General features: G+C 43.8%; 1 protein-coding gene across 3 annotated transcripts in view; it reads right to left on the reverse strand.

The window, feature by feature from the left end:
* Positions 1-24,064, reverse strand: part of PRMT9 (protein arginine methyltransferase 9) — a 50,760-nt gene extending 26,696 nt beyond the window's left edge. For 2 of the 3 annotated variants that reach the window (XR_013272320.1, XM_077477006.1), the window contains exons 1-7: positions 23,789-24,064; positions 20,084-20,232; positions 16,896-17,132; positions 15,910-16,077; positions 12,425-12,527; positions 12,181-12,281; positions 9,088-9,274 (exon numbers count right to left, since the gene is read on the reverse strand). Coding sequence is in view for 2 of the 3 variants with exons in the window: in XM_077477006.1 (XP_077333132.1) it covers positions 9,088-9,274; positions 12,181-12,281; positions 12,425-12,527; positions 15,910-16,077; positions 16,896-17,132; positions 20,084-20,232; positions 23,789-23,974 (1,131 nt within the window). In the remaining variant the exon portion in view is untranslated. Of the gene's footprint in view, positions 1-9,087; positions 9,275-12,180; positions 12,282-12,424; positions 12,528-15,909; positions 16,078-16,895; positions 17,133-20,083; positions 20,233-23,788 lie in introns of those variants that run through there. The other variant, XM_077477007.1, reaches the window with a different exon arrangement.
* Between the last annotated feature and the right edge of the window lie 388 nt (positions 24,065-24,452).

Consider the following 24,452-nt stretch of genomic DNA (forward strand, 5'->3'; position numbering starts at 1 on the left):
ACCGGACTTTCCGGCAGAATAGGTCCGACGGAATCATTCCGGTGGATAGTCTGATTGTGTGTGGGATAATGGGATAATTTTTCCTTTAAAAAATTCAGACGGACCTAGAAATAGAACATGTTTCAAATCTGTCTGACGGACTCAATTCCTATTGGGAAAACCATTCATCTGTATGCTGGTCTGATGGACAAAATACGACGCAAGGGCAGCTATTGGCTACTGACTATTAAACTTCCTTTTCTAGTCCCATCGTACGTCATCACGTGCAAAACGACAGACTTTCGAACGGACTTTAGTCGTTCGTGTGTGGGCAAGTCGGTTCAGGAAGTCCGTCGGGAAGACTGTCGGAAAGCCCGGTCGCGTGTATGTGGCATAAGGCTTGCTTAGGAAGGAAGGACTAGGACTCAATAACACCATGACTCTGTGTAAGACCAGAAAAGCTGAGTTAGACTTACCGGTAACTCCTTTTCTGAGAGTCTTTCAGGACAGCCCATGAGACCTAGGGCTCCTCCTACCTGGACAGGAAACACGTTAACCCCCTCCAGGTCCCATGTCAGTATTCTCAAAAACCGTATGACGTCCCTGTAAACCATATGCATAATACACATTACTTCAAGACAAAACCGGGTGGGAATCCGGGTGTCCTGAAAGACTCTCAGAAAAGGAGGAGTTACCAGTAAGTCTAATTCAGCTTTTCTCTAAGCGTCTTCCAGGACAGTCCATGAGACAATGAGCCAGAACTTACCAGTCTAGGGAGGGACAACTGCCTGAAGGACCTTACGACCAAACGCCTGCTCATGAGCAGATAGGAGATCCAGGTGAAAATGTTTAATGAAGGTTAAAAAACAGGACCATGTGGCAGCCCTGCAAATAGTTTACGGTGAGGCTCCAGCCCACTCAGCCAAAGACACAGACAAAGCTCTTGTTGAGTGCGCAGTGACAAAAGGCAGTGGAACTTCTCTAATTTTGTAAGTTTCAGAAATAGCTTGCTTTATCCATATAGCCAAGGCGAATTTAGATGCACCCTTTCCCTTGTGCGCTCCTGAAAAGGAGGACAAACAAGGAGTCTGTTTTTCTAAACGTCTTGGTGACCTCAAGGTAGACAAGAAGAATTCTCTTCACGTCTTAAAAAACTAAAAATTTTCCTTTCTTGGTCACTCTTTGACGAACTACAAAAGATTGGTAGTACAATGTCCTGGCCACTTTAGGCAGAAATCTTGGATCGGTTTTCAAAACAACCCAATCCTCAAAAATTGTGAGGAAGGGCTCCCTTACTGATAGGGCCTGTAACTCACTTACCCTACGAGCTGAGGTAATTGCCACAAGAATAATTGTTTTTAAAAAGGTAAAATTACTTAACTGAAATATCCTCTAGGGCAGGGGTGCCCAATCTTTTGAAGAGCAAGGGCCTCTTAAGTGACTTGGTAACCTGCCACAGGCCACAATGAGCAGAGTGGGCGGATGATAGGTCCGTGTACTCTCCGCATATGCGGAGCGGACACGAACACAGCCCACTCTACTCTATGGGCTCTCCGATCCACCCAGATGGAAGGGGACAGATCCCCTTCTGTTTTTCTTTGCCATAGAATTCTATTATATCCTGCAGGTAGCACTTTCTGAAAGCACACCAAACCTGTAGGTAATAACATAGGTCTATGGCTCAGTGCAGTTTGAAAGCAGCCTGGTAACCAATGCAGAACAGATATGCCCATATATACACTGTGATTATAGTATTAAACATACCTTTAATAACAGTCTTCTATTGGGGTATCGCCAGCTGTTGCTGTTCCAGGCAGAGTGCATTTGGTATCACTCCGCCTGTGACAGAAGGCATCGTCTTATGTGGCTCTGCTACGCAACCGCTTGCTTCCTCTACCGTTGGCTTCATTCACAACACTGATGTTCTGGGATGCCGGGTCAGAAACCTGTTATCTGGGCTTGCCAACCAGCCATCCCAGAGCAGGCGGTTGTGGGCCACATCAGAGAGCTCCACGGGCCACTGATTGGGCACCCCTGCTCAAAAAGGGAATTCTACCAGTTTGAAGCACCAGGGACAGGTTCCAGGTTGAACAACTTCTAACCACTACTGGCCTGGACCTAGAAATTGATTTGAAGAATCTAGCTATAGTGAGATTTTCCAAGAGAGAAAATTGGAAAAAAAATAGTGATAGCTGCCGCTTGTACCTTTAAGGTACTAACTGTCTAACCTTTGTCGACACCCTCTTGAAAGAAATTCCAAAATTGAAGGAACATCATGAGTTTAATTTTCACATAACCATGAGTTAAAATGTCTTACAAACCTTGGCATATATGGCTCTAGTGACCGTTTTTCTGCAATTTAACAGGGTCTTGACTACTTTGTCAGAGAACCCCAGTGCGCTTAGTATCTTTTCTTTAAATACCAGGCCATCAAACTTAAGGAAATCACCTGTGGGTGCGACACTGGACCCTGCGATAATAAATCTTCTCTCTTCGGAAGACTCAGTGGGGCCTCTGAGACCAGAGTCTGCAACATGAAAAACCATGGCCTCTTGGGCCAGAAAGGGGATATTAGGCTAAGATCGGTTTCTTCTAGAAGAAATTTCCAGAGGACTTCCAGAATTAGCCTGATCGTTGGGAAAGCATAACAGAGGCCAAATGGCCATGGATTCGCCAGAGCATCGATCCGCTGGGTTCAGAGAAAAGAACTTCTCTGTCTTGCAATTGTTTTGATTTGCAAACAGGTCCACTTCGGGATATCCCCATCTGTCGGTGAGACCCACAAATATTTCGGGTTGAAGGGACCAATTGTCTTGACATACCCGACAGCGGCCGAGATAATCTGCCAGATAGTTTTGTGTCCGCTTCAAGTGCATTGCTATATGTTGGATTGAATTCATATAATACTTCTGGTATTTGTTCATGGTTGAGGTAGCCACTTAGCCTCAGATGAATGAAGCACATGAAAGCTTTGTAATCAGAAGAACAATAGCTTGACTCGGAACCCCCCTGCTGTGATGTGTGTGTGGTTGCAGGCTTCAAAGGGAGTAAAAGCAAGCTGGGTGGCTCATCGTTGAAGACACTGATCAATAGTGGACAATACAGCATGCTTCCTGAAGAATGGACATACATGTGAAGGAATGCCTCTTGGCGAAATCTATTGGATGGAAGGCAAATGGGGATGGCTACGAGTGGGTGTGTATGTTGGTATGAAAAGGCTCACACACAGACAATGTTTTCTGTTTGCTGTAAGACCATGCCATGTGGTGACTCGGCCTACTTTGGGAGATGGCTCCGGCCTAAACCTCATGGTGAAGGCCCTCTCCTGGTCTGAGCCTAGCCGATGCAGCAAAGCCTCAAGGAGGACCGTGTGATAAGTATCTTTCATATTCTTGTATTATATGTTCTGATTGTAAGCTGCGTGATATTGTAATGTCCTTTTACTACTTTATGTTAGCTTTCCTAATTTCTTGGGAAATAAATAAGATAGTGTTTTACTAGCAGCAATGTGTGTGTTTTCATAAGTAACTTTATATCAGTGTGCTTAGTAGGGTTTTATAAATTAGATAATTATGGGAAGAGACAAGGTAGTAATAGTTTTTAGAGCACAGAATGTCTTTCACTATAATTGAGGCTAGATTCCCTTCTGCCCATGATAAAATCACCTGGGTGACAGATTGAAGTATCGGACTTCTTGTACCTCCCTGTTTGTTGAGGTATGCAACCATATCAATATTGTTGGATGGAATCTAGAGATTGCAAACCCTGATTTCTGTCTGAAATGCCTGCAAGGCTCTCTGAACTGCTAGAAGCTCTCTTTGATTCGATGAAGCTCTTGCTTCCCTTGAGGACCATTCTCCCTGTGCCATTGTGTTGCTGAGGTGGGCTCCCCATCCCCAGGAACTCACATTCATGACCCTCTAGGATATAAGAATGGCCCATGGTACCTAGGAGGTACCTGCCAACAAGTACGTTAGTATCTGTGTCAACCATACTTCTAAATTTCTGGCTACACAAGTGGAGGCCAGAGCTGGTTTATGATTCCCAATGGCCCAGGCTCCGTGAAGAAGGATATCTCCTCTTTTAGCCATCGGATCCATAGGCGTGTCAATATTGTCAAACGCTAGGTCCGAGTTTCTTGAAGCTTTTGAAAAGAGGTACGTCTAAGTTAAGATTTTTGTTCCATGGCTGCGTTGTGTCCTCTCCAAATGGAAACCTTCCTTTAAGGTTACCAGAAAAGAAAGGGTTTTCTCTCTGAATTTTCCCAGAAGGGAAAGAAGGGAACCATGCACGGGAAAAACTCTAGCCTTTTTCTTATGCAAACCTTTGTACATAAAAGGTGATGTTTCCAGAATTGTACCTTCTCTTCTATATCAAGTGTTGTATAGATAGTCTTTAATAAATCATCTACATCTTCCAATGATAACTTATACCTCAAGCCCCTTGCGGATTCTTTATCCCTGGGCCCTGTATCTGACCCTGCATTTTCCGGAGAAGACTGGGTAGATCCGGTTTCAGCCTTAGTCTTCACTCTCTGCACTATGCTGTGGAGCACTAGAACCGGCTGAAGTCCTAACTGGAGGTGGACCCTCTGAAGGAACTTTAGAGTTTTAAACAAGCTAAACATAGACGTAAGCTCATCTCTAACAGAAGTCAGCATTTTCTGACAGGAGACTACCGAGTCATCCTTAATAAGGCTGTCTATACAGGTGCGGCAAACTGCTTTACTCCATGAGCTGCTCAATTTGTTGCCACAACCCCACATTTCCTTTTTGGTGGCTGCACTTAGGCCTTCTCCTAAGTCTTGGCCTGCAAGAGAACAAATGACCCCAATCAATTTTATGCTACCTACGCTCCATAACACCCCGTGCAGGAGGAGAAAAAAAAAAAAAAAAGTGCCCCCTTCACCTAGTCCCTACTGGTTACAAGGGGGAGAACACTCACAGGATGTAAAAGTAAAATACACTTCAGGCTTACCTGTTAGGTGCTGGTATTAGGGCCTGCTTCCGCTGCCTGTGCAGGTATCGCAGAGGAGTCCATCCAAACCCTGTAGTGGTCCTCAGCCACTGCCGGATTTCACTTTTTTAAAACACCAGCTTCCTAGCATCCCTGTTCACGCCATTTAGAGACAGGAACTAGCGTCTCCGGCGCCCCGCTGACGTCACACTTCCCGGAAGTGAGCCCCCCCGGGTACTTCCTGTGGGCTAGCTTGGAACACGGAAGTTCCGCCCCTTCACGCATGGCTTTCTCTTTTCCCCTGCACACTCCAGCCACGCGGTTTAACAGGGAGAGAACAGCCGACTGCCGCCATGCGGCTCGCGGAGCGGAGCTCCGACGTACACCACAGTGCTGGCATTCCCCATACACTGAAAAGCAGGGACAGCAGCTACAAGCCTATACCCCTGGTGGATGGGCTGCTCTGAGACCTAAGAAGAAGGTAGGAATACCACGCCAAAATGCCACAAGAGCCATGTTCATGAGACATAGGTGAACCAGTTCCAGGAAACATGTTGACTCCCCCGTCCGGAGGAGACACTAATACTGACATGGGGCCTGGAGGATCTGGTGGGGGTTAACGTGTTTCCCATCCCAATAGGAGGAGCCCTAGGTCTCATGGGCTGTCCTGGAAGACGCTTAGAGAAAGGGTTTTAATACATAAAAAGGATTCTAGGATCAAGTACTTGCATAGCCAAGGTGACAGCAACAAGAAATGCAACCTTGTGCAGAGAATGGACAGCGGGATATCTTTGATTGGTTAAAAGGGTAGCTATTGAGCTGAGAGCACCAAACTGAAATCCCATAGAGTCATGGGAGAACATACAGGGAGAGATCCTGCACAAACGTCCTGACCAAGGAATGGGAAGCCAGCTGTCTCTGAATAACTTTGCAAGCACAGGGGCCTGACCTTTGATGGAACTCAAAGCCAAATGCTGTTCCAGGCCCATCTGTAACAAGGAATTTCCTGGGGTGAAAGTTCTTTGGGGGCTGTGCAAAATATACTGTGCACTGCAAGTGCGCTTGCTCCAAAGCTTAGTAAATGAGGTAAACTAACACTTTGAGAAGAATACTTAAATCACATGCAAGGAAAATAAAACACAGCATTTTTGTTTGTAAATTTTTGGATAAAACTAGCAAAGCTTCCCCTCAGATCTAGAGCAAATGCACAGTAGTTTTTCCTTTAGTTAATCAACCTGTTTGTTTCACACAGAAAAGTATGTCTTCCATGTGCACTGATAGACCTTGCGGGAAGTATACTTCATAGATTTTAACATTGTGGGAATCACCAATTTAGAGATGCCCAATCTCAGAATCTGGGCTTCAACTGCCATGCTGTTAAAGCCAGCAACTATGAAATATGATGCTAAATTGGTCCTTGAGACAGAAGATCCAGACGAGCTGGAAGACCCTATGCAGCATTTACCAGGAGTCTAACCAGATTATTGTATCCGCCAAGCCAGTTTAGAGCTTTAAGAATCACCAGAATGACCTCCCACTTGATCCCGTTAAGCAAATAAGGCAGGGGTTTCAGTGGTGCAAAAAAGGCATAGATCAAGGTGTACTGATACCACTGAGCCATCAGACCATCCACTGTTCCACTGGAGGATCCCTGTGCCTGGAAACAAACCTGTCCTGTTTTTTGTTGTTGAAAATAGAAAGCTAGTACAGAGGTCCACATCTGACGTTCCCCCCGACACTGGTTCTGGAACACCTACAGATTCAGGGACAACTTTCCTAGGTGCAGGTGCTTCCAGCTGAGAAAGATTGGTCTTTTCTCAGCAGAGCAGAAAAAAAAAAAAAGGTAAAACAATGAGAACATCCATGGTCTCCTAAGACAAAACAAAAAAAGTGGAGGTATGGTGCAAAGAAGGGTTATACTGGGCTGGCCAATTTTTTTTGCCAGTGTGTAATTTTCCTGAGGTCATGAGTAAACTCAACCGCCTGAATTCACGTGTCCCTTATGCCGCGTACACACGATCAAACAAGTCCGGCAAACTCAAGTCCGCCGGACAATCCCCCCCGTGTGTAGCCTCCGGCATACTTTTTTGACCCCAAAGTACGGCGGACTTAGAAAGTAGTTTTGCACTCCAATCTTCCCGCCGGACTCGCATTTCGGCGGACGATCCGGCAGTGTGTGTGCCAGTACTGCCTGTAAAAGCTATAAGAAGGCGCGGTGGCCCGGCAGAAGAACCGAAGAGGGGGGACAAGACCCCTGAAGTCGGAAGAAGAGGGCGGCGGCGAGGAAGAAATCCGGACTCCTCCGCTAGTAAAAGAGCTACAAGAAGATAGCGGAGGAGTCCGGCGAGAAGACCCCCGAAGACGGAAGACCCCCGGAGCTATGCAATAAACTATTTTATCTTGTGTGTTGTGTTTTTTTTGTACTTCATTTTACAGGTGAATGGGTAGGGGTACATTGTACCCCATGGTGGGGGGCCGGTATCCGGGGGCCCCCTTATTAAAGGGGGCTCCCGGATTCTGATAAGCCCCTCGCCCGCAGACCCCGACAACCAACAGCCAGGGTTGTCGGGAAGAGGCCCTTGTCCTCATCAACATGGGGACAATGTGCTTTGGGGTGGGGGGGCCGCGCGGGCCCCCCCCCCTTCCCCAAGGCACCCCCCATGTTGAGGGCACGCAGCCTGGTACGGCTCAGAAGGAGGGGGCGCTTGCTCGTCCCCCTTTTCCTGGCCGGCCGGGTAGCGTGCTCGGACAAGGGTCTGATATGGACTTGGGGGGACCCCCACGCTGATTTTTTTCAGCGTTGGGGTTCCCCTTTAAGTCCATACCAGGTGGAGGGGCCAGCGACGTCTCCTTCGCGGGCCCCGCCTACCTGGAGACCCGCTCGAAATGAGCGGACTTTTCTCCGGGCGGGAAAAGTCCGCTCATTTCAAAAGTATGGCGGACTTAGTACGCCATATTAGTCCGCTGAAAAAGTGCCGTGTGTGGGCAAGTAGCCCGTTCGGAAAGTCCGACGGACAGTCTGACGGGAAGTCCGCCAGACTAAGTCCGTCGGATAGACAGCTACGTGTGTACGCGGCTTTAATGAACAAGAAAGATAAAAAATAAAAAATAAATAATAAATAAATTAAATGTAGGCCGATTTCAACAATCAATGGCACATTTCCTGAGTTTTTAATTTTTTTTTTTTTTTTTTTTTTTACACTTTATATGGCTTTGTATTTAACAGCATTTAAACCTATAATTATTGTAAAAGAATAATCCAGGAAGTTTATGTTTTTGAGCTTCACATACAGTATTGTCAGAAGAGTTAAACCGTTTGGAAGGAAACTTAACCACTAAAGTTTCATAAAACATAAACTTCAATAAGCTGGTACTGGTTCCTTGCAATGGCAGCTGCTGTGGAGGATTTATTGGAAAACCATGGCAATGCTGAAGCTATTGCACGTGTGGCAGGAGTGTCTCGATTCCATACAGACAAAAACTGCCCCAGCCGCTAGACCGCCAGCTCCTTCATCAGTTCTCCACTGAAGAAGAAGTCACACCAGCAATTGCCAGAGTGTTAGTAACCCTCTATACTAGTTTTATACGGTGTGTCTAGCTCCTCTACACACACGCTGGACTCCTTTTACCTATGCTCGCCTCCCCCCCTTCTCAGTTTCACCTCAGTTTCAGATTCCCTCCTGCCATCCACACCGCTTCTCATTCCTCTGCACACTGCTTCAGCACCCCTCCCCCAGTTACTTGCATTGCACCCACATGCACTGTGCCTACTCCTTGCAACTGCATCCATGTGCATTTCAATACTTGCTGCCACCACATAGATGTACACTACATCCACAACACAAATGAGCACTACAACAACTCATCACCCATTTGCACCACTACTCCCACTCACTGCATCAATGAGCACCATAACCACTCAACATTGCGTTGCCACTGCACAGATGCCCATTACACCCACATGCATGTCTTTCACTCGCTGCCATACTGTACAATCACGTGCTTCTCCACTCGCTGCACCCATGTGTACTTTCATATGCACACTTTTGCCAGTACAGATCTAAACAAACAGTACACAGTGCCAGATCAACTGTAACCCTCAGTCCCAGATCTCTTTAAGAAAATAATAGAATAGTCATCAGGGGCTATTACCTGCAGGCTGTTGAAGTCCACTGTCAATGCCTGGAATGGTTGACTCAGTGCTTTATATCCTCCAGGTACTCTGCTCATTTTTTCTGAAGAATACGGTTCTGCTACATCATCATTCTTATGACTGCTGTGTACAGGACTAGAAAACTGCATTTCAAGCTTCACTCCAGCAACCTCATTCACAAACACTCTAGGAGATATTAAAAACAGGATTCTTATTCTGTAGAAAGTTATAAGTACTTTGTTGCATACTTGTTCATTTTTCATGAGACGTATTATGAAAAATAACAGCTCGAATAATGGCAGGTACTTGACCGGACCATTTCTTTTTCTCTATTCAAGAGACACAAATCTTATTTTTTGTGCACTTCAATTCAATAAAATGGATTTGGAGGAAAGTAACAAGTCCCAGAATCTTATAATACAGACATCTCAGAGGCCCTTGTCTATGTGGTTGAACAGGTAGCATACTAGAGCGGTCCTTAGTCACCATTAGGTCGCCTTGAATGCTGTCAACTTCTTGCTTTTTCATTTTGATATTGCAAGGGGTTATCCGTTACGGTCCCTACAAACACCTACTTGAGGCACTGGTTAAGCACTGTAGCCATTTTTTTTTTTACCTGCATGGCTGATGCCACCCTGATTCCACTGACCATTACCAGGATGCAATAATGGCCTGAATTTGGCCCTGATACGGTGCCAAAGACGCACAGCAAAACCGCCCCAAAGATATGTGAATTGGCTCCATAGAGAGCCGGTCACAATCTCCTGTCATGCGAATTGGATGCGGGAATATCCGCATCCAATTCGCACAGCTTTGAACCCAGCCTAGTGGTATTCATATACCTAACTGGTTGTCGACCAGCTTTTACACAGCTAGGCAAAATGACACTATCTTACGTCACTTCGCCTTTTGCCCACTAGGGGCGCGCATCCAGAGCAAATGCGAGTGCCCCTCAGGCGCGATGACCGACAGGCACCTGCGATCACTCGTGAGAGCAAGAACCAGGATGTGTGTGTGTGTGTGTGTGTGTGTGTGTGTGTGTGGAGAGGAGACAGATCGTGCGTTCATACTATGTGGGATATTTTTTATAGCAAAAAGTAAAAGATATTGTATTTTTTTTTTCAAAATTGTCGCACTTTTTTGTTTATAGCGCAAAAAATAAAAACCGCAGGAGGTGATAAAATACCACCAAAAGACAGCTCTATTTGTGGGGGAAAAAAAAAAAAAGGACGTCAATTTTGTTTGGGTACAGCATCGCAAAAAATGGCCTGGATATTGAGCAGCCAAATCTTCCAGGGCTGAAGTGGTTAATACCTGAATATTATTTGGAATCAGTCTCTTACAATACCATGTACAGCAGACTGAGCTCTACGGTGTTTTGTGCTGCTGCTCTACCGGAAAACATGTCAATAGGATGAAAGAGAAAGAGACAAAGATGAACTCATCATTCTACTGCTTTACCTCTCACTGTTTAGTCACAGGCTGGGGGAGAGAAACAACCTAGTTGTACCATTTGCAATAGGGCAATAGAGAAAACTCAGGAGTTTGGACAGAACTGTGTAAATCTCAGAACTGGATAAACAGAAATACAAAGCTATTGGCAGGTAAAGCAGTTCTCATATGCATTTCATCTCCCTTTTTAGTTGACTGGCTGGAGTTCAGCTTTAAAATGGTTCTAAAGCCTGAACATTATTTTACCTTAATGCATTCCCATCTGCAGCTCTTCTCTCCTATCACTTCTGCATCTCCCTGGCTTTGCACCAGCTCCTGGCTCCCAGTGCTGTCAATCAAAGCCAGTGACAAGGGACCAGATGGTGGGGCAAAGACCCATTGTTTGTGTCAACGGATGCAGAAGCAGGATTCAGGAGCGAGCATTCACGAGTGCTCCCATAGGAAGTGGCTTCCTGTTGGGGCACCAGACAGAGAGGAGGGGCCAGGAGCGACGGCAGGGGACCCGAGAAGAAGTTTGGGGCTGCAATTCCTTTGCACAAAGCAGGTAGTTAAAAAAAAAAAAAAAAAAAAAAAAAAACCCTTTGCAATTGCTTTAAGTACCAACAACTATTTTCTAGAATGGTGATTCTCAACCTGGGGGTCTGGACCCCCTCAGGGGTCCAATGACCATTTGCCAGGGGTCACCGAATCCTGGGCTGTCCCTGAAGCCCACACCGCTCTCCCAGCAGGGCTATTCCTGGAGCCCATGGCTGGCCACTCAGCCTCCTCACAGCCACCCATTCAGTTCACAGCATGGCTGGGGGTGTAGAGACTAGAAGTCAGCTGACTGGTGAGGAATAGGTGTCACTGCTATGAGACGCCACAAAGTCTGAGACACAGTGAGTAACACCAGCTGTGATTAGGTAATTAAGTCTCCACTACAGTTCTCAGATCAACAGTTGACCTTGATCAAGAGCACCTAAGTTGGCTGATCACTGCCACTGATCCCAACTCCCCGCCAGCACTGCCACTCATCCCATTCTCGCCTCCCCCCACCAAGGAGTAAGAGAAGGAACCAAAAAAAATAGAGAACACATGAAAGGGAGAGGAAAAGAGCGGGAGGAACAAAAGGGGGGGGGGGGGGAGAGAAAGAATGAGAATGAACAAGAAAGATGGCTAGAGAGGGATAAGAAATTGGGATAGAGAGAGATAAAAAGGGAAAGAAAGGAGAACAGAGAAAGAAGGGTACATCCCAAAACATACCAAAAGAGGTTTTAATGCTGTACGAGTGGAAGGGACTCAGAGAGCACTTAATGTCCGTGGTTTAGGGACGCAAATGACTTGTCTTGCTTTGGGTGCCGACACCCCGTGCTACAAAAATAATTTTACTGTTAGGGGTCCCCACAACTTGGGAAATTTTTTTAAGGGGTCATGGCACTAGAAAGATTGAGGACCACTGTTCTAGAAGTAGCATCCCCATATTTTCTGAGGCATAAAAAAAAAAAAAAGGGATCAAATAGCAATAAACAAATATAGTTTTTGTGGTTTTACTTCTAATATCAGCAAGGTAAAAAAAACTGTGCATTCGCTCATATCACTTACGCATTATGATGCATTTTTTTATTTTTAAACATAATAAAAAAGTGACCAGTGATGCCCACCTGTGATGTCTACGTATCTCTGAGCATTCCACAGCCATTCCAAATACAACAGCACCGGCAGGTATGACTTGTCCATATGTCTTACAGTCCAAGTCTTTGTGCTGAGAAGAATAAAAAAAAAGAAACTTGTATGAAATAAAATTCAGATAAAGATGTTATACTAAGTAAGGAGTAGCATAATAATAGGACCTCTCCAACACCTTTATTGGAAGCACTTTGGGAAAGTAATATTTAATTTGCTAACCTTTGGTTCTAAAAGTAAGTTTTTCCAGGCATGAATTAGAGTTTCCAGAATACCTTCACCAAACAAACCAGCATCCACAGTTTCTGTGACAACAAGTGAAACCCTGAAGAAGACCAAAAGTGTAAATAACAGCACAAACACAACATATGCACCCATAAAACAAAAGGGCAACTCCATAACCAACAGATTTCTTACACACGTCACCCATCTCCTAATCACAGCCGCGATCATGCAGCATCACTTGGACGTGTCGAAATACAGAAGTGATTTTTTATTTTTTTTTTAAACTGAGAGACTAAATAAAATATAAGGATTGGGGCTACAAAACAGAGGCGTCAGCTGCCTGTGAATCTGCGCTAACAGTTCAGCCACAGGGAAGAGCATTGAGCATGTGACCTCAACTGGGCTCTTCCTAATCTGTCTGGCTTGCGTGATCGTTAATCGCGGTACACAGGGGCCGAAAACCAGCTGGTTACTTTCAATCTGTGTGTATAGTTGCCTGTTCTATAGAAGCCAGTCTAATGTTCTGTCGAACAGACATGCTGAAAATAACAGCATGTCAGCAGCATTCGATCGGCATTCCCAGAACATGTCTGTGAAAGTTGTTCAGGGTATTCTTGTGGGGGAATAGATAGAAAGCAGGGGTTGATTTATTAAAACTGGAGAGTGTAAAATCTGGTGCAGCTGTGCATGGTAGCCAATCAGCTTCTAACTTCAGCGTGTTCAATTAAGCTTTGACAAACAAAAAAAAGACATGGAACCTTATTGGTTTCTATGCAGAGCTGCACCAGATTTTGCACTCTCCAGTTTCAGTTTTAGTAAATTAACCGCAAAATGTCTGAGCAGGAGAGATCACTGCATCAACTTTGCTTGTGTTGATGGAGCAATCAGTCAGTTTTTTTTTTGTTCAACCCACTGGCTTAAAAAAAATTAATAAAAATAAAAAAAAAAAAAAAAAAAAACCTGAAAGCGTGTACTCACCTTTATTCTGTACAGCATTACAACAGGTGCTAAAGATACAGCATATTACACCACAACAACAACAACAAAAAAAACAAAAAAAAAAAACAAACACCACACAGGCAATAAACCGTTAAAATAAGTTGTTGTTTTTTTTTTTTAATTCATACTTACCTTGGTGGATGCAGCATTGCTCTGATGCTGCATCTGTCCTTTTACGGCTCTAAGGATGAGAACCGAGCAAACACTGCTGATCGCTTAGTTCTCAGAGCTCTGTGAGCAGACAGCTGGTGACTGAGTCACTGCTGTCTGCTTTGCACCCCTGCCCCCCACACTCACTGGAGCACTGGCCTGTGGAGGGGGCAGTAGCAGCTGGCTCAGGCTCTCACTAAGAGGATAAGCCAGGTGCCGGTCCAGGGTTCCGTGCAGATCTTCTTGACCATATGGTCACAAACCTTCCCCAGCCTGGACCAACTCTGTAACGTCAGCCAAAAATGGATCATAGGAGTGCAGAACAAACTGCACACCTGTGATCAACGTGAGAACAGCTAAACAAACTTTGGCTGTACTTCTCCTTTAATCTGACATGAGAGTAGGTTCATGGAATCTGACATGAGAGTAAAGCAGACCATACATCATACAATTTTCTTTCCTCAACTACAGGTTAAAAAAGAAAGAAAAACTGCTTTATTCCCCCATTAACACAAAATGTGTGGGGACGGGGACGGGGGGGAATCCCTCCCACTGCACTACTGTATTCTGACAGCAGGAAGTTTCTCAGCCTGGAGGTTTCCTGTTGAACTGGCCAAATTTCGATCTGTCTATGGCCAGCCTAAGGCTTCCATCACTGACCTCTTTCTGAAAATGCTAGCTGCCTGGCATTAATGTTGATTCAAAATGTCCCGATTTATTGGAAAATTAACAAATCAGAAGTTCTCACTTTATTTCCTGCATTCCTGTTCCAGAATTTAAGTCAGAGGATAAGAGTGGCAGCCATGTAACAGGAGGTAAGCAATGGCAGCCATGTTTTATGACCAGTTTCTGCTAAATACTGAGAGCTTCACATTTTTTGAATTACTTCCAATATTAAATAATGGGACAAGATGTACTGATCACATACAGTTTTCAGGAACCAAGTCGTATGTTTCTACAATTCAAGGCAGTTATCAATAAAGATGGATGGCAGACCGGAGGCTTTACTGCACTTAACTAAAGTTGGACAGTGCTCCTTTAACAGCCTCCTTAAAGCCCAATCCCACTTAAACTGGAAAACTGCTATGGTTACCAGAACAAGAAGTGAATGGAAATCTCCCTAACAGGACACCAGCATAACAATCTGATTTATAGTTTAGGGCTGGGTTCACAGTAGTGCAAATCCACATCCAATTTGCAATAGCAGGAGGAGATTGTGACCGGCTCTCTAAGGAGCCGGTTCACATATCTTGGCTGTGGCTCCGGTGCGAATTTACATCGGGTCCTGTGCATCTTTTGGTCCATTTCAGGTCAGAATTCAGCGAAAAAAATTTAGGCTGAAATCTGACCCGAAACGGTGAACAGGGATGCACTGGACCCCTGCTGTGAGTGTGAGCCACATGCGGCTTGGATATAAACCCAGCCTAAAGGATAAGTTCACCTTTTCTAACATGTTACACCCGTATTGAGCAGCAATACCCCACCCTGCCCAAATTCCCTGTTGTGGTTGTGAGAGCACCTGCTGTCACAATTTAAAAAACTAAAAATAAACAAACATATGGCCATGCGGGGCTCCACCCACCCGGCTACATCATTCATTTACAGATTTAAGTAAATGGGAGAACTACAAGTACCGACAGCCTATGTTGATGACCGCTCGTCATGGAACTACCAGAGCACTGTTGAGCAATCTAGGTAATCAACTGATCCTTCCTGTCACTGTAACTGCCTGCCCTATGAGGTACGAGCAAACACTGACAGTCTACAACAGTCCTGAATTGTAATGCCTTACAGGCTCCTAATAATGCCCTTTTTTTGTTTACATACAAAATCTAAGAGAGAATATATATATATATATATATATATATATATATATATATATATATATATATATATATATATATATAATTTTTTATAAAAAGGTGAGCTTATCATTTACCCATTCTTCATTATATCCAAAACGTTTTCTCTAAAGTTTCAAAACTTTAAATCAGCCAATTTAAGATCTTTTTATAATTTGGCTTGTCCTCAACTGCATCCTAAATAATCAAAGATGTTATAGTTAGCATTTACATTCATGCCATCCACTACAAACAAGAAATAGGAAGCTTAAAAAGCATTTTAAATGCAAAGTCCAACAGTTTTGAACGTGGGGCATACATTGTCAAAGTTTCGGAATTAAGAGCTGTCAGTATTACCAAACAGGTTCAAACTTGCATTGAAAAGGACAGTTAAATTAATAAAGTCTGAATCTGATTGGTTGTTCTGTGGCAACATAGAGAGTTCCTATTGCAGACAACATGCTGCTTCCTCTGGCAGCATCTTTCACATACTTTTCAGGGATGTGTTCGGGGACTTGAATATCATGAGACTTCATGTTCAGGAGCTTGATCTCCTCTTGCATTTGATTGGCTGCCAACACTTCATGAGCCAGGTTATACATTGTCCTGGAGAGCTCGCAAGCATAAACACGAGGAGCACCCCCTCTTTTTGCAAACATGCTAAAGGAAAAAAAGACAGGGATACATAAGGAAAACATTACACTCAGAAGACTTTTAAGCCCCCCCAAAAAATAAAATAAAAAAATCCAGCAGAGAGTCCAGCTGGAAACCACACAAAATACATACAATTACTAACAGTCCTTTAAACTGGATTCTGCTTTGAATGGTGTCCGACTGGACTTTCTTGCTACCATTCTAAATAAATGTACTTAATTTGTTTATTCATGAACACTGAAATGGCATGGTCATACCTTACTTGCTATTCTGCAACAGGCAATGGAGAAAGCAAGTGGAGGAGGAAAAGGAACTCGGTTGCATATCTGATGTATCTCAGTAACTCACTATGTACTGAAGCTACAGGATAAGGCTACTGCCCTGTGAACTTGCAACTTATAAAAACAGTCAGCAATGTCTACTTTAAATATTTCTATCATGATAGCTTCCCCCTTTTGCTCAAAGCAGTTGACATGTTTGGAAGGTGGACTCTGGTTCATGAGTGTGATCAGGTCAATATTACCAGCTGTGGCAATAGTAAAGAGGATGGAACCTAAAAAGGCACCGGCTGTTACCTGGAGATTTCTGTCATTTGGCAAAAAAGAATTGTCTAAACACTGCTTTTTGGTAAAAAAAAAAAAAAAAAAAAAAAAATGGAAAAAAAAAACAACCTACAGGCATTTTCTTTTAAGATCCAGATTCTAAAGCTTCCTGTCCCAATAAAAACAAACAGTAAGAAGGATGAAAAGACTACCACACAGACATTTTCCCCACAAACCTCTTAAGACACAAATCAATAAAATGCCAATGTATTTTAGAGAAACCTTAGAATTCCGGTACCAGTGCCAATATCCAGCACAGATCTGCAGCCAGTTCGTATGGCCTTTTCAATAGCTCTCCGATACATCAGGTTCCTCTTCTTGTCATTAAGCATAATGAAATGCCAGCGTTCCACCAACCAGTTGGATACGCGATGGAAATTTTCTTTGGCATCAGCACTGTCTGGATTAAGCTTCAAGGCTTTGTAGAAATAATCAGCTGCTTCATCTCGAAAACCTAGCCTGTATCCGAAATGTACAACATTAACAATGCTTACTGATATTATTATACAGACAAAAAAAAACAAAAAAAAAAAAAACACCACAACGCTACATGCACTTTTGCCAACCAATCAGATCACACAAATGACAAGCGAGTGTTATAGTTAGGACTGCAGTTATAGGGAATTATAAGGCCCCTTTCACACGGGCTTTCCGATCAGGTCCGCCTGGTAGTTTTTCAGGTCTCCATTCATGCCTATGGACTGGAAGAAGTCAGTGTGTTGGGGCCAAGTTTTCAGGGAAGGTTAGTGTGTTGGGGCCAAGTTTCCAGGGAGGGTTAGTGTGTTGGGGCCAAGTTTCCAGGGAAGGTTAGTGTGTTGGGGCCAAGTTTCCAGGGAAGGTTAGTGTGTTGGGGCCAAGTTTCCAGGGAAGGTTAGTGTGTTGGGGCCAAGTTTCCAGGGAAGGTTAGTGTGTTGGGGCCAAGTTTCCAGGGAAGGTTAGTGTGTTGGGGCCAAGTTTCCAGGGAAGGTTAGTGTGTTGGGGCCAAGTTTCCAGGGAAGGTTAGTGTGTTGGGGCCAAGTTTCCAGGGAAGGTTAGTGTGTTGGGGCCAAGTTTCCAGGGAAGGTTAGTGTGTTGGGGCCAAGTTTCCAGGGAAGGTTAGTGTGTTGGGGCCAAGTTTCCAGGGAAGGTTAGTGTGTTGGGGCCAAGTTTCCAGGGAAGGTTAGTGTGTTGGGGCCAAGTTTCCAGGGAAGGTTAGTGTGTTGGGGCCAAGTTTCCAGGGAAGGTTAGTGTGTTGGGGCCAAGTTTCCAGGGAAGGTTAGTGTGTTGGGGCCAAGTTTCCAGGGAAGGTTAGTGTGTTGGGGCCAAGTTTCCAGGGATGGTTAGTGTGTTGGGGCAAAGTTTCCAGGGATGGATAGTGTGTTGGGGCAAAGTTTCCAGGGAAGGTTAGTGTGTTGGGGCCAAGTTTCCAGGTAAGGTTAGTGTGTTGGGGCCAAGTTTCCAGGGATGGTTAGTGTGTTGGGGCAAAGTTTCCAGGGATGGTTAGTGTGTTGGGGCAAAGGTTCCAGGGATGGTTAGTGTGTTGGGGCCAAGTTTCCAGGGATGGTTAGTGTGTTGGGGCCAAGTTTCCAGGGATGGTTAGTGTGTTGGGGCAAAGTTTCCAGGGAAGGTTAGTGTGTTGGGGCCAAGTTTCCAAGGATGGTTAGTGTGTTGGGGCCAAGTTTCCAAGGATGGTTAGTGTGTTGGGGCAAAGTTTCCAGGGATGGTTAGTGTGTTGGGGCAAAGTTTCCAGGGATGGTTAGTGTGTTGGGGCAAAGTTTCCAGGGAGGGTTAGTGTGTTGGGGCAAAGTTTCCAGGGAGGGTTAGTGTGTTGGGGCCAAGTTTCCAGGGAAGGTTAGTGTGTTGGGGCCAAGTTTCCAGGGAAGGTTAGTGTGTTGGGGCCAAGTTTCCAGGGAAGGTTAGTGTGTTGGGGCCAAGTTTCCAGGGAAGGTTAGTGTGTTGGGGCCAAGTTTCCAGGGAAGGTTAGTGTGTTGGGGCCAAGTTTCCAGGGATGGTTAGTGTGTTGGGGCAAAGTTTCCAGGGATGGTTAGTGTGTTGGGGCAAAGTTTCCAGGGATGGTTAGTGTGTTGGGACAAAGTTTCCAGGGATGGTTAGTGGGAGTGGGGCCTTAATACAAGTGACTAATCTCTGCCCTGGGAATGCTTCTCTGAAAGCTACCAGCAATGAAAGTAAATGTATTGGAGTTCTCTGACTAATGCAGTATCAAACACAAAAAACATTTATATATTGTAGCTTACCAATACTTAAAAGTGATGGCTACTGTCGTTTATTTTATTTTTTTTACGCTATTTCTTTTATTTTTACCTGGTGATCTGGCTAGCAACACACCTCCTGTTCTAGGAAGTGTCAACACTTGATGGAGGAGTAACAATTAAATTTAGGGAGAAGGTACTGTAATGCCGCGTACACACGACCAGACTTTCCGACAGAAAAGGTCAGACAGAATCATTTCACCGGATAGTCCGATCGTGTGTGGGCTTCAGCTGACTTTTTTCTTCAAAAATTCTGACAGACCTAAAAATAGAACATGTTTTAAATATTTCTGAAGGAATCAATTTCTATCGGGAAAACCGTTTGTCTGTATGCTGGTCCGATGGACCAAATACGACGCAAGGGCAGCTATTGCCTACTGGCTATTGAACTTCCTTTTCTAGTCCTGACGTATGTCATCGTGTTCGAAACGAACGGACTTTGGTGTGATCGTGTGTAGGCAAGTCTGTTTAGTCAGAACTCCGTCGGAAAGACCGTCTGCGTTTATTCTGATGGAAAGTCCAGTCGTGCGCCATTAGATGCCCTAGCAGATCTAGATGGACTTGGCTAACAAATTAAAGCTGAACTCCAGCTAACACTTTAAAAATCAGTTACAGCAAACAGTTTTTTTTTTTCCTCTTGGGATAAAGGTTTTACAAAAATAATTAAAATCTGACTCTTGTAAGCACCCCTGTCAGTGTTACAAATGCTTTGGCTCAACCCTTTAGCTGACAAGGGAAGAAAGAAAAAATAAATAAATAAATAAATAACACACACGAATGCAGACAACATCTAAAAACTGGCAAGCAATCTCTTAACAGACCACGATAACTAGGGCTCTGCCCTGATCACCGTGGTCAAAGTGTCTCCCTCTGTGATAGGCTGACTGCGCTCTCTCTCTCTCTCCTCGCACAAAAGACATCTATCAGAGCTGGAAAGCGGCCGCAAGCGATGGGGCTGGCCTGAAGGCAGATGATATTCAGTATTTACAGCGCTCGTTTTTAAATAAAACAGTGTCCTATGCCAACCTCTAATAGAGGGAATGGCATTGACTTTTAATAATGCCTTAACAAACACTTTAAGCAGTAACATTGTTTATTATTGAAATACGCAACATATTAATTTCAAAGGTTTCTGCAAAGCTAAGTGGAAGTATTTCTCACCTGAAGAGTTGCTCACCCATGCTGTTACAAATAACATCATCGTTTGGATAAAGCTCAAATGCTTGCTCATAACAGTTAAATAAATCTTGATTTCTGCTTAAAGCATAAAGCTCTTCAGCCCATTTGAATAGTGAATACTGAAATGTTTCCTGTAATAAACATAAAATAATATAGATAAATAATAAAAAAAAGAAGGAGGAAGAGGACATAAAAAGCAAAATGTAAAAAATGCCACAGCTTTTTAACGTGGTAGTAAACACTGCTGGTAAACTTGTACCTACAGTTAGGCTTATAATAAAACTTACCTGTAGGTACCAGGAATATCTCCTAAACATGCAACGTTTAGGAGATATGCTCTTTTTCTGCAGTCGGTGACATCACCGGAGCATGCGTTCTGAAGGGACTGAATACTCATGCCAGTCCTTCAGAGCTCTGTGCCACAGCCGTGATGTCATCTCAGCTTGGCCATGCAAACAGCCAGAGCCCACAAACGATGAGACAATGCACCACTGGAGTGCTTCGTTCTAACGCAAGTACTTCATAATATGCTAGTATGCGATGCAATACATTTTTTTATGTTGAGAGTTTACTACCGCTTTAAAGCCTCCAGGTTTCATTTATCTTTAAATAGTTTGTTTGGCCCTCGAGGTGGGTCAAACAAAGTATTTCCTTCTCTAACATATACACCCCCATCAGTGCTGTGTGAACTGTATGTAGCTTCAGCTCCATACAGTGCTGTGTGCTGGCAGCAGTACAAAGACTTCCTTCCCATCATGCTCCTGGGACAAAACAAACAGAGTCCTTTACAGGAAGCTTTGCATTTTATGAATGGATACAAGTCTGTCTCTGATTGGTTGAGGTGAAGATCATGATGTCATCCACATACCACTCCACCTCCGCCATGTATTCATTGGAGATGCTCCAAAATTTCAGCAGCCAAAACAGATCAGTCAAAAATTGCGTTTTTTTGTTATTTTGCAGATAGAGAAAAAGTTGCCGATAATGGCGCAGAAAATGAATGTAATTTTTCCATGATTTTACTGTGCTTCTGGTGTGTTTTTCATAGGTCATGCGACGCAAAAATCTGCATCAAAAAAAGGAACCGGGGTGCGTTACTGATGCTTTTTCAATGCATTTCAACTGGGAGGTGAATTTTTGGTGCGTTTTTTTAACGGACTAAAAATGTAGCAAGCAAGACTTTAACACCACAACAGAAGCGCAACAGACCAGTGTGAAGATATACATAGAATTTAAAGTGATGCCTTGTTCTTGAGTTTAACTTGCGCTAAATGTGCCAATAATGGCCAACAATTTATATTCATGATATTATTTAAAAAGTCAAATATAATACAATTATATTACTTTTGGTACCAAAATTTCAATTCAGTGCACTTCTAGTATTCATTCATAAAATACAAAGTCTCCTGTGAATGGCTGAGCAGGACTCCGATTTTGTTCTGGGAAAAGGATGGGAAGTCCTTGAACCGCTGCTGGAACACATTACTGTATATTGTAAGAACCTGATGCTACATACAGTTTATAAAATGCTGACAGGGGGAACATGTGTTAGAGAAGTAAATTGTAGATTTACCAAAACAATTGAATAGAAATATATACCTAAAAAAAAAAAAAAAAAAAAACGGCCATAGCTTATGAAACTTACTTTCCTTCAACCACGGATTGATGGAAAGAAAGAGAGCAAGACAACTACTCAAGGTGAGTCTTCACTGATCCCACCCCCACTGCACACTGATGGGTGCTTGCCCTGTTCGTCTCAGGAGTCTCAATGTGAAGAAACTATGCCTGGCCACACTACCATAAAATCACTTTTATTGATACATAATTCGAAACAACAATAGACAATGTACAGATGAGCATATAGCGAACACGTTTCACGCCGTCCCCGACACTTGATCACAGCTCTCGCAGAAAGAAAATTGGTCGATCCCCCCCCCCCCCCCCCCCATCAACACAGTCAGTGTTAATAGGGGGAATCCCTCCCGCCACGCTATTGTGGTCTACTGGCAGCAAGCCTTCCCCATCGGCAGAACACAATGATTACTGCTAGTGGCTATAGCCACCTACAGTGATTGGGCTAAAAAAAAAAAAAAGATTATAATAGAGCTGCACAATTAATTGTCAAGAATGGTTATCGCGATCTTGACTAAAGTGTTTCACAATTCTTTCTTTGCCAAAAAAATTCTATCTGCTCTTCTGAAGCCACAGCCATCAAAAGAAAGGAAGAGAAAAACTGGGCAGTCTGCCAAGAATCAAAACATTCTTTATCAGCTGAACTTAAAGTGGTTGTAAACCCTTAAAACCAACTTTGACCTACAGGTAAGCCTAGATTAAGGCTTACCTGTAGGTCCAAGAAATATCTCCTAAACCTACACGGTTTAGGAGATATTTGCCGAAAGACAGGCACCGCTGTCTACGGTGCACGCGCCGTAGACAGCGGCGCGCACGCGCACTGAGCGCGCTGCGGTCAACGGCGATATGCCACGAGTGGTGGCTCCCGTGCGCATGCGCGGGAGTGACGTCATTGCGGCTTCACCGAATGACAGCGGCGGGGCAGCGAGACCCACCGAGAAGATGGATGCTCCGGACTACAGGGGACAGCGGTGACTTCGCTGGCTCCTGTGTCAGGTAAGTGACACATAATGGGCTACTATGCGATGCAAAGTACTCCATTATGCTTTACCTTTGCAGGGAATGAAAGAGGAAGTAAACCCATTGTAACAATTTGTCAATGGAATAGACTTTGTGTGCAAGTGAAAAAAAGTTTAACCACTAAACCTTTTTCGGACATTTGTTGGTTTCAAGGTAAAATGTATATATTTTTTTTTTTTTTTTTTTTTTTTTTAGTAGACACCCTAGAGAATAAAATGGTGGCTGTTGCTATATTTATTGTCACACATTTGTATTGGGAAAAAATTACTTTAATGAAAAAAATAAAAATAACTAAAGATATAATAAAAAAAAAAGAAAAAACACCCCACAACCAGTAAAGTTAGCCCATTTTTTATTTTTTTTTGTATAATGTGAAAGATTTTACCTTGTGAGAATCGTGATCTTTTTATTCCAAGAAAAAAAAACGGGATTCTCATTTTGCCCAGAATCGTCCAGCTCTAATATATATATATATATATATATATATATATATATATATATATATATATATATATATATATATATATATATACATACACACACACACACACACACACACACACATACATATACACACACATACACACACACACACAGGCTGGTTATACTAAAGTCAATCGATGGATCGAAATTCCGTGGGTTCCCAGGGAACAGTCTATGGTCTGACCAATGGAAGCCATACACCAGGTTATCTTTCCTCCAAAGCTCTTTAATCTGCTGTGAATTGGAAACTCAGGTGTGATGGTGCCAGTGTGAATGCGGGCATAGGATACATAGAGGGAGATTTACTAAAACTGCAGCACATAGAATCTGGTGCAGCTGTGCATAGCAGCCAATCAGCTTCTAACTTCAGATTGTTCAGTTAAGATTTGACAATAAAACCTGGAAGCTGATTGGTTACGATTCACAGCTACACCAGCTTTGATATCCCCCATTATATCAGGACCGATCAGCTTATGTAACAGAGATAATAAAAGAATGATCTAAATCCTAATTGTAGTAATAGAACATAAGCCCCAAACGTAGTACAGATACCTTGAAGCCTGCTTTCATCTCTGGGGCCAGGCTGAGGACCAGTAAGAAGTGGGCATAGGCAGTGCCATAGTCGTGATCCCGCAGACATTGCTCCGCACTCTGTATAGACCGGGAGATCAGCTCCCTCCTGCTGGCCGCCTGCCCCGCACTCTGCCCTGACTTACACCTTCTACCGGCCTCTGCCATGTTGACAACACCTACTACTACTACCAATCCACTGCCAAGCCGTGCTCTCTATTCTGCGTTTCATCTGTGGAACACAGAAAGTACCGCGACGCCGGGATATGACGTCCTGATCGCTGATTGGATCAGCCTTTTACATAAGCGAAAGGTCAAAAGTGAGGGAGGAGGATTGAATGTCAAAGCGATAGAGCTGATGGGTCTGTTATTATGGAAAGTGGAATGTAATGAGGAGAGAGTCTCCAACAAAGCCCACTCCATACATGCAAGATGCATATTAACCACTTCAGATTTGGCTGCTCAATTATCGAGCCATACAGTGCTGCATTGCTTTAACTGACAATTGCGTGGTCGTGCGACGTTGTACCCAAACAAAATTTACATCCTTTTTCCCCACAAATAGAGCTTTCTTTTGGTGGTATTTGATCATCTCTGCGGTTTCTTATTTTTTGCGCTATAAACAAGAAAAAATGACGATTTTGAA

This window comes from Lithobates pipiens, unplaced genomic scaffold, assembly GCF_037356315.1.
Source record: "Lithobates pipiens isolate NorthernLeopardFrog02 unplaced genomic scaffold, aLitPip1_a1.2 Scaffold_13, whole genome shotgun sequence".
NCBI lineage: Eukaryota > Metazoa > Chordata > Amphibia > Anura > Ranidae > Lithobates > Lithobates pipiens.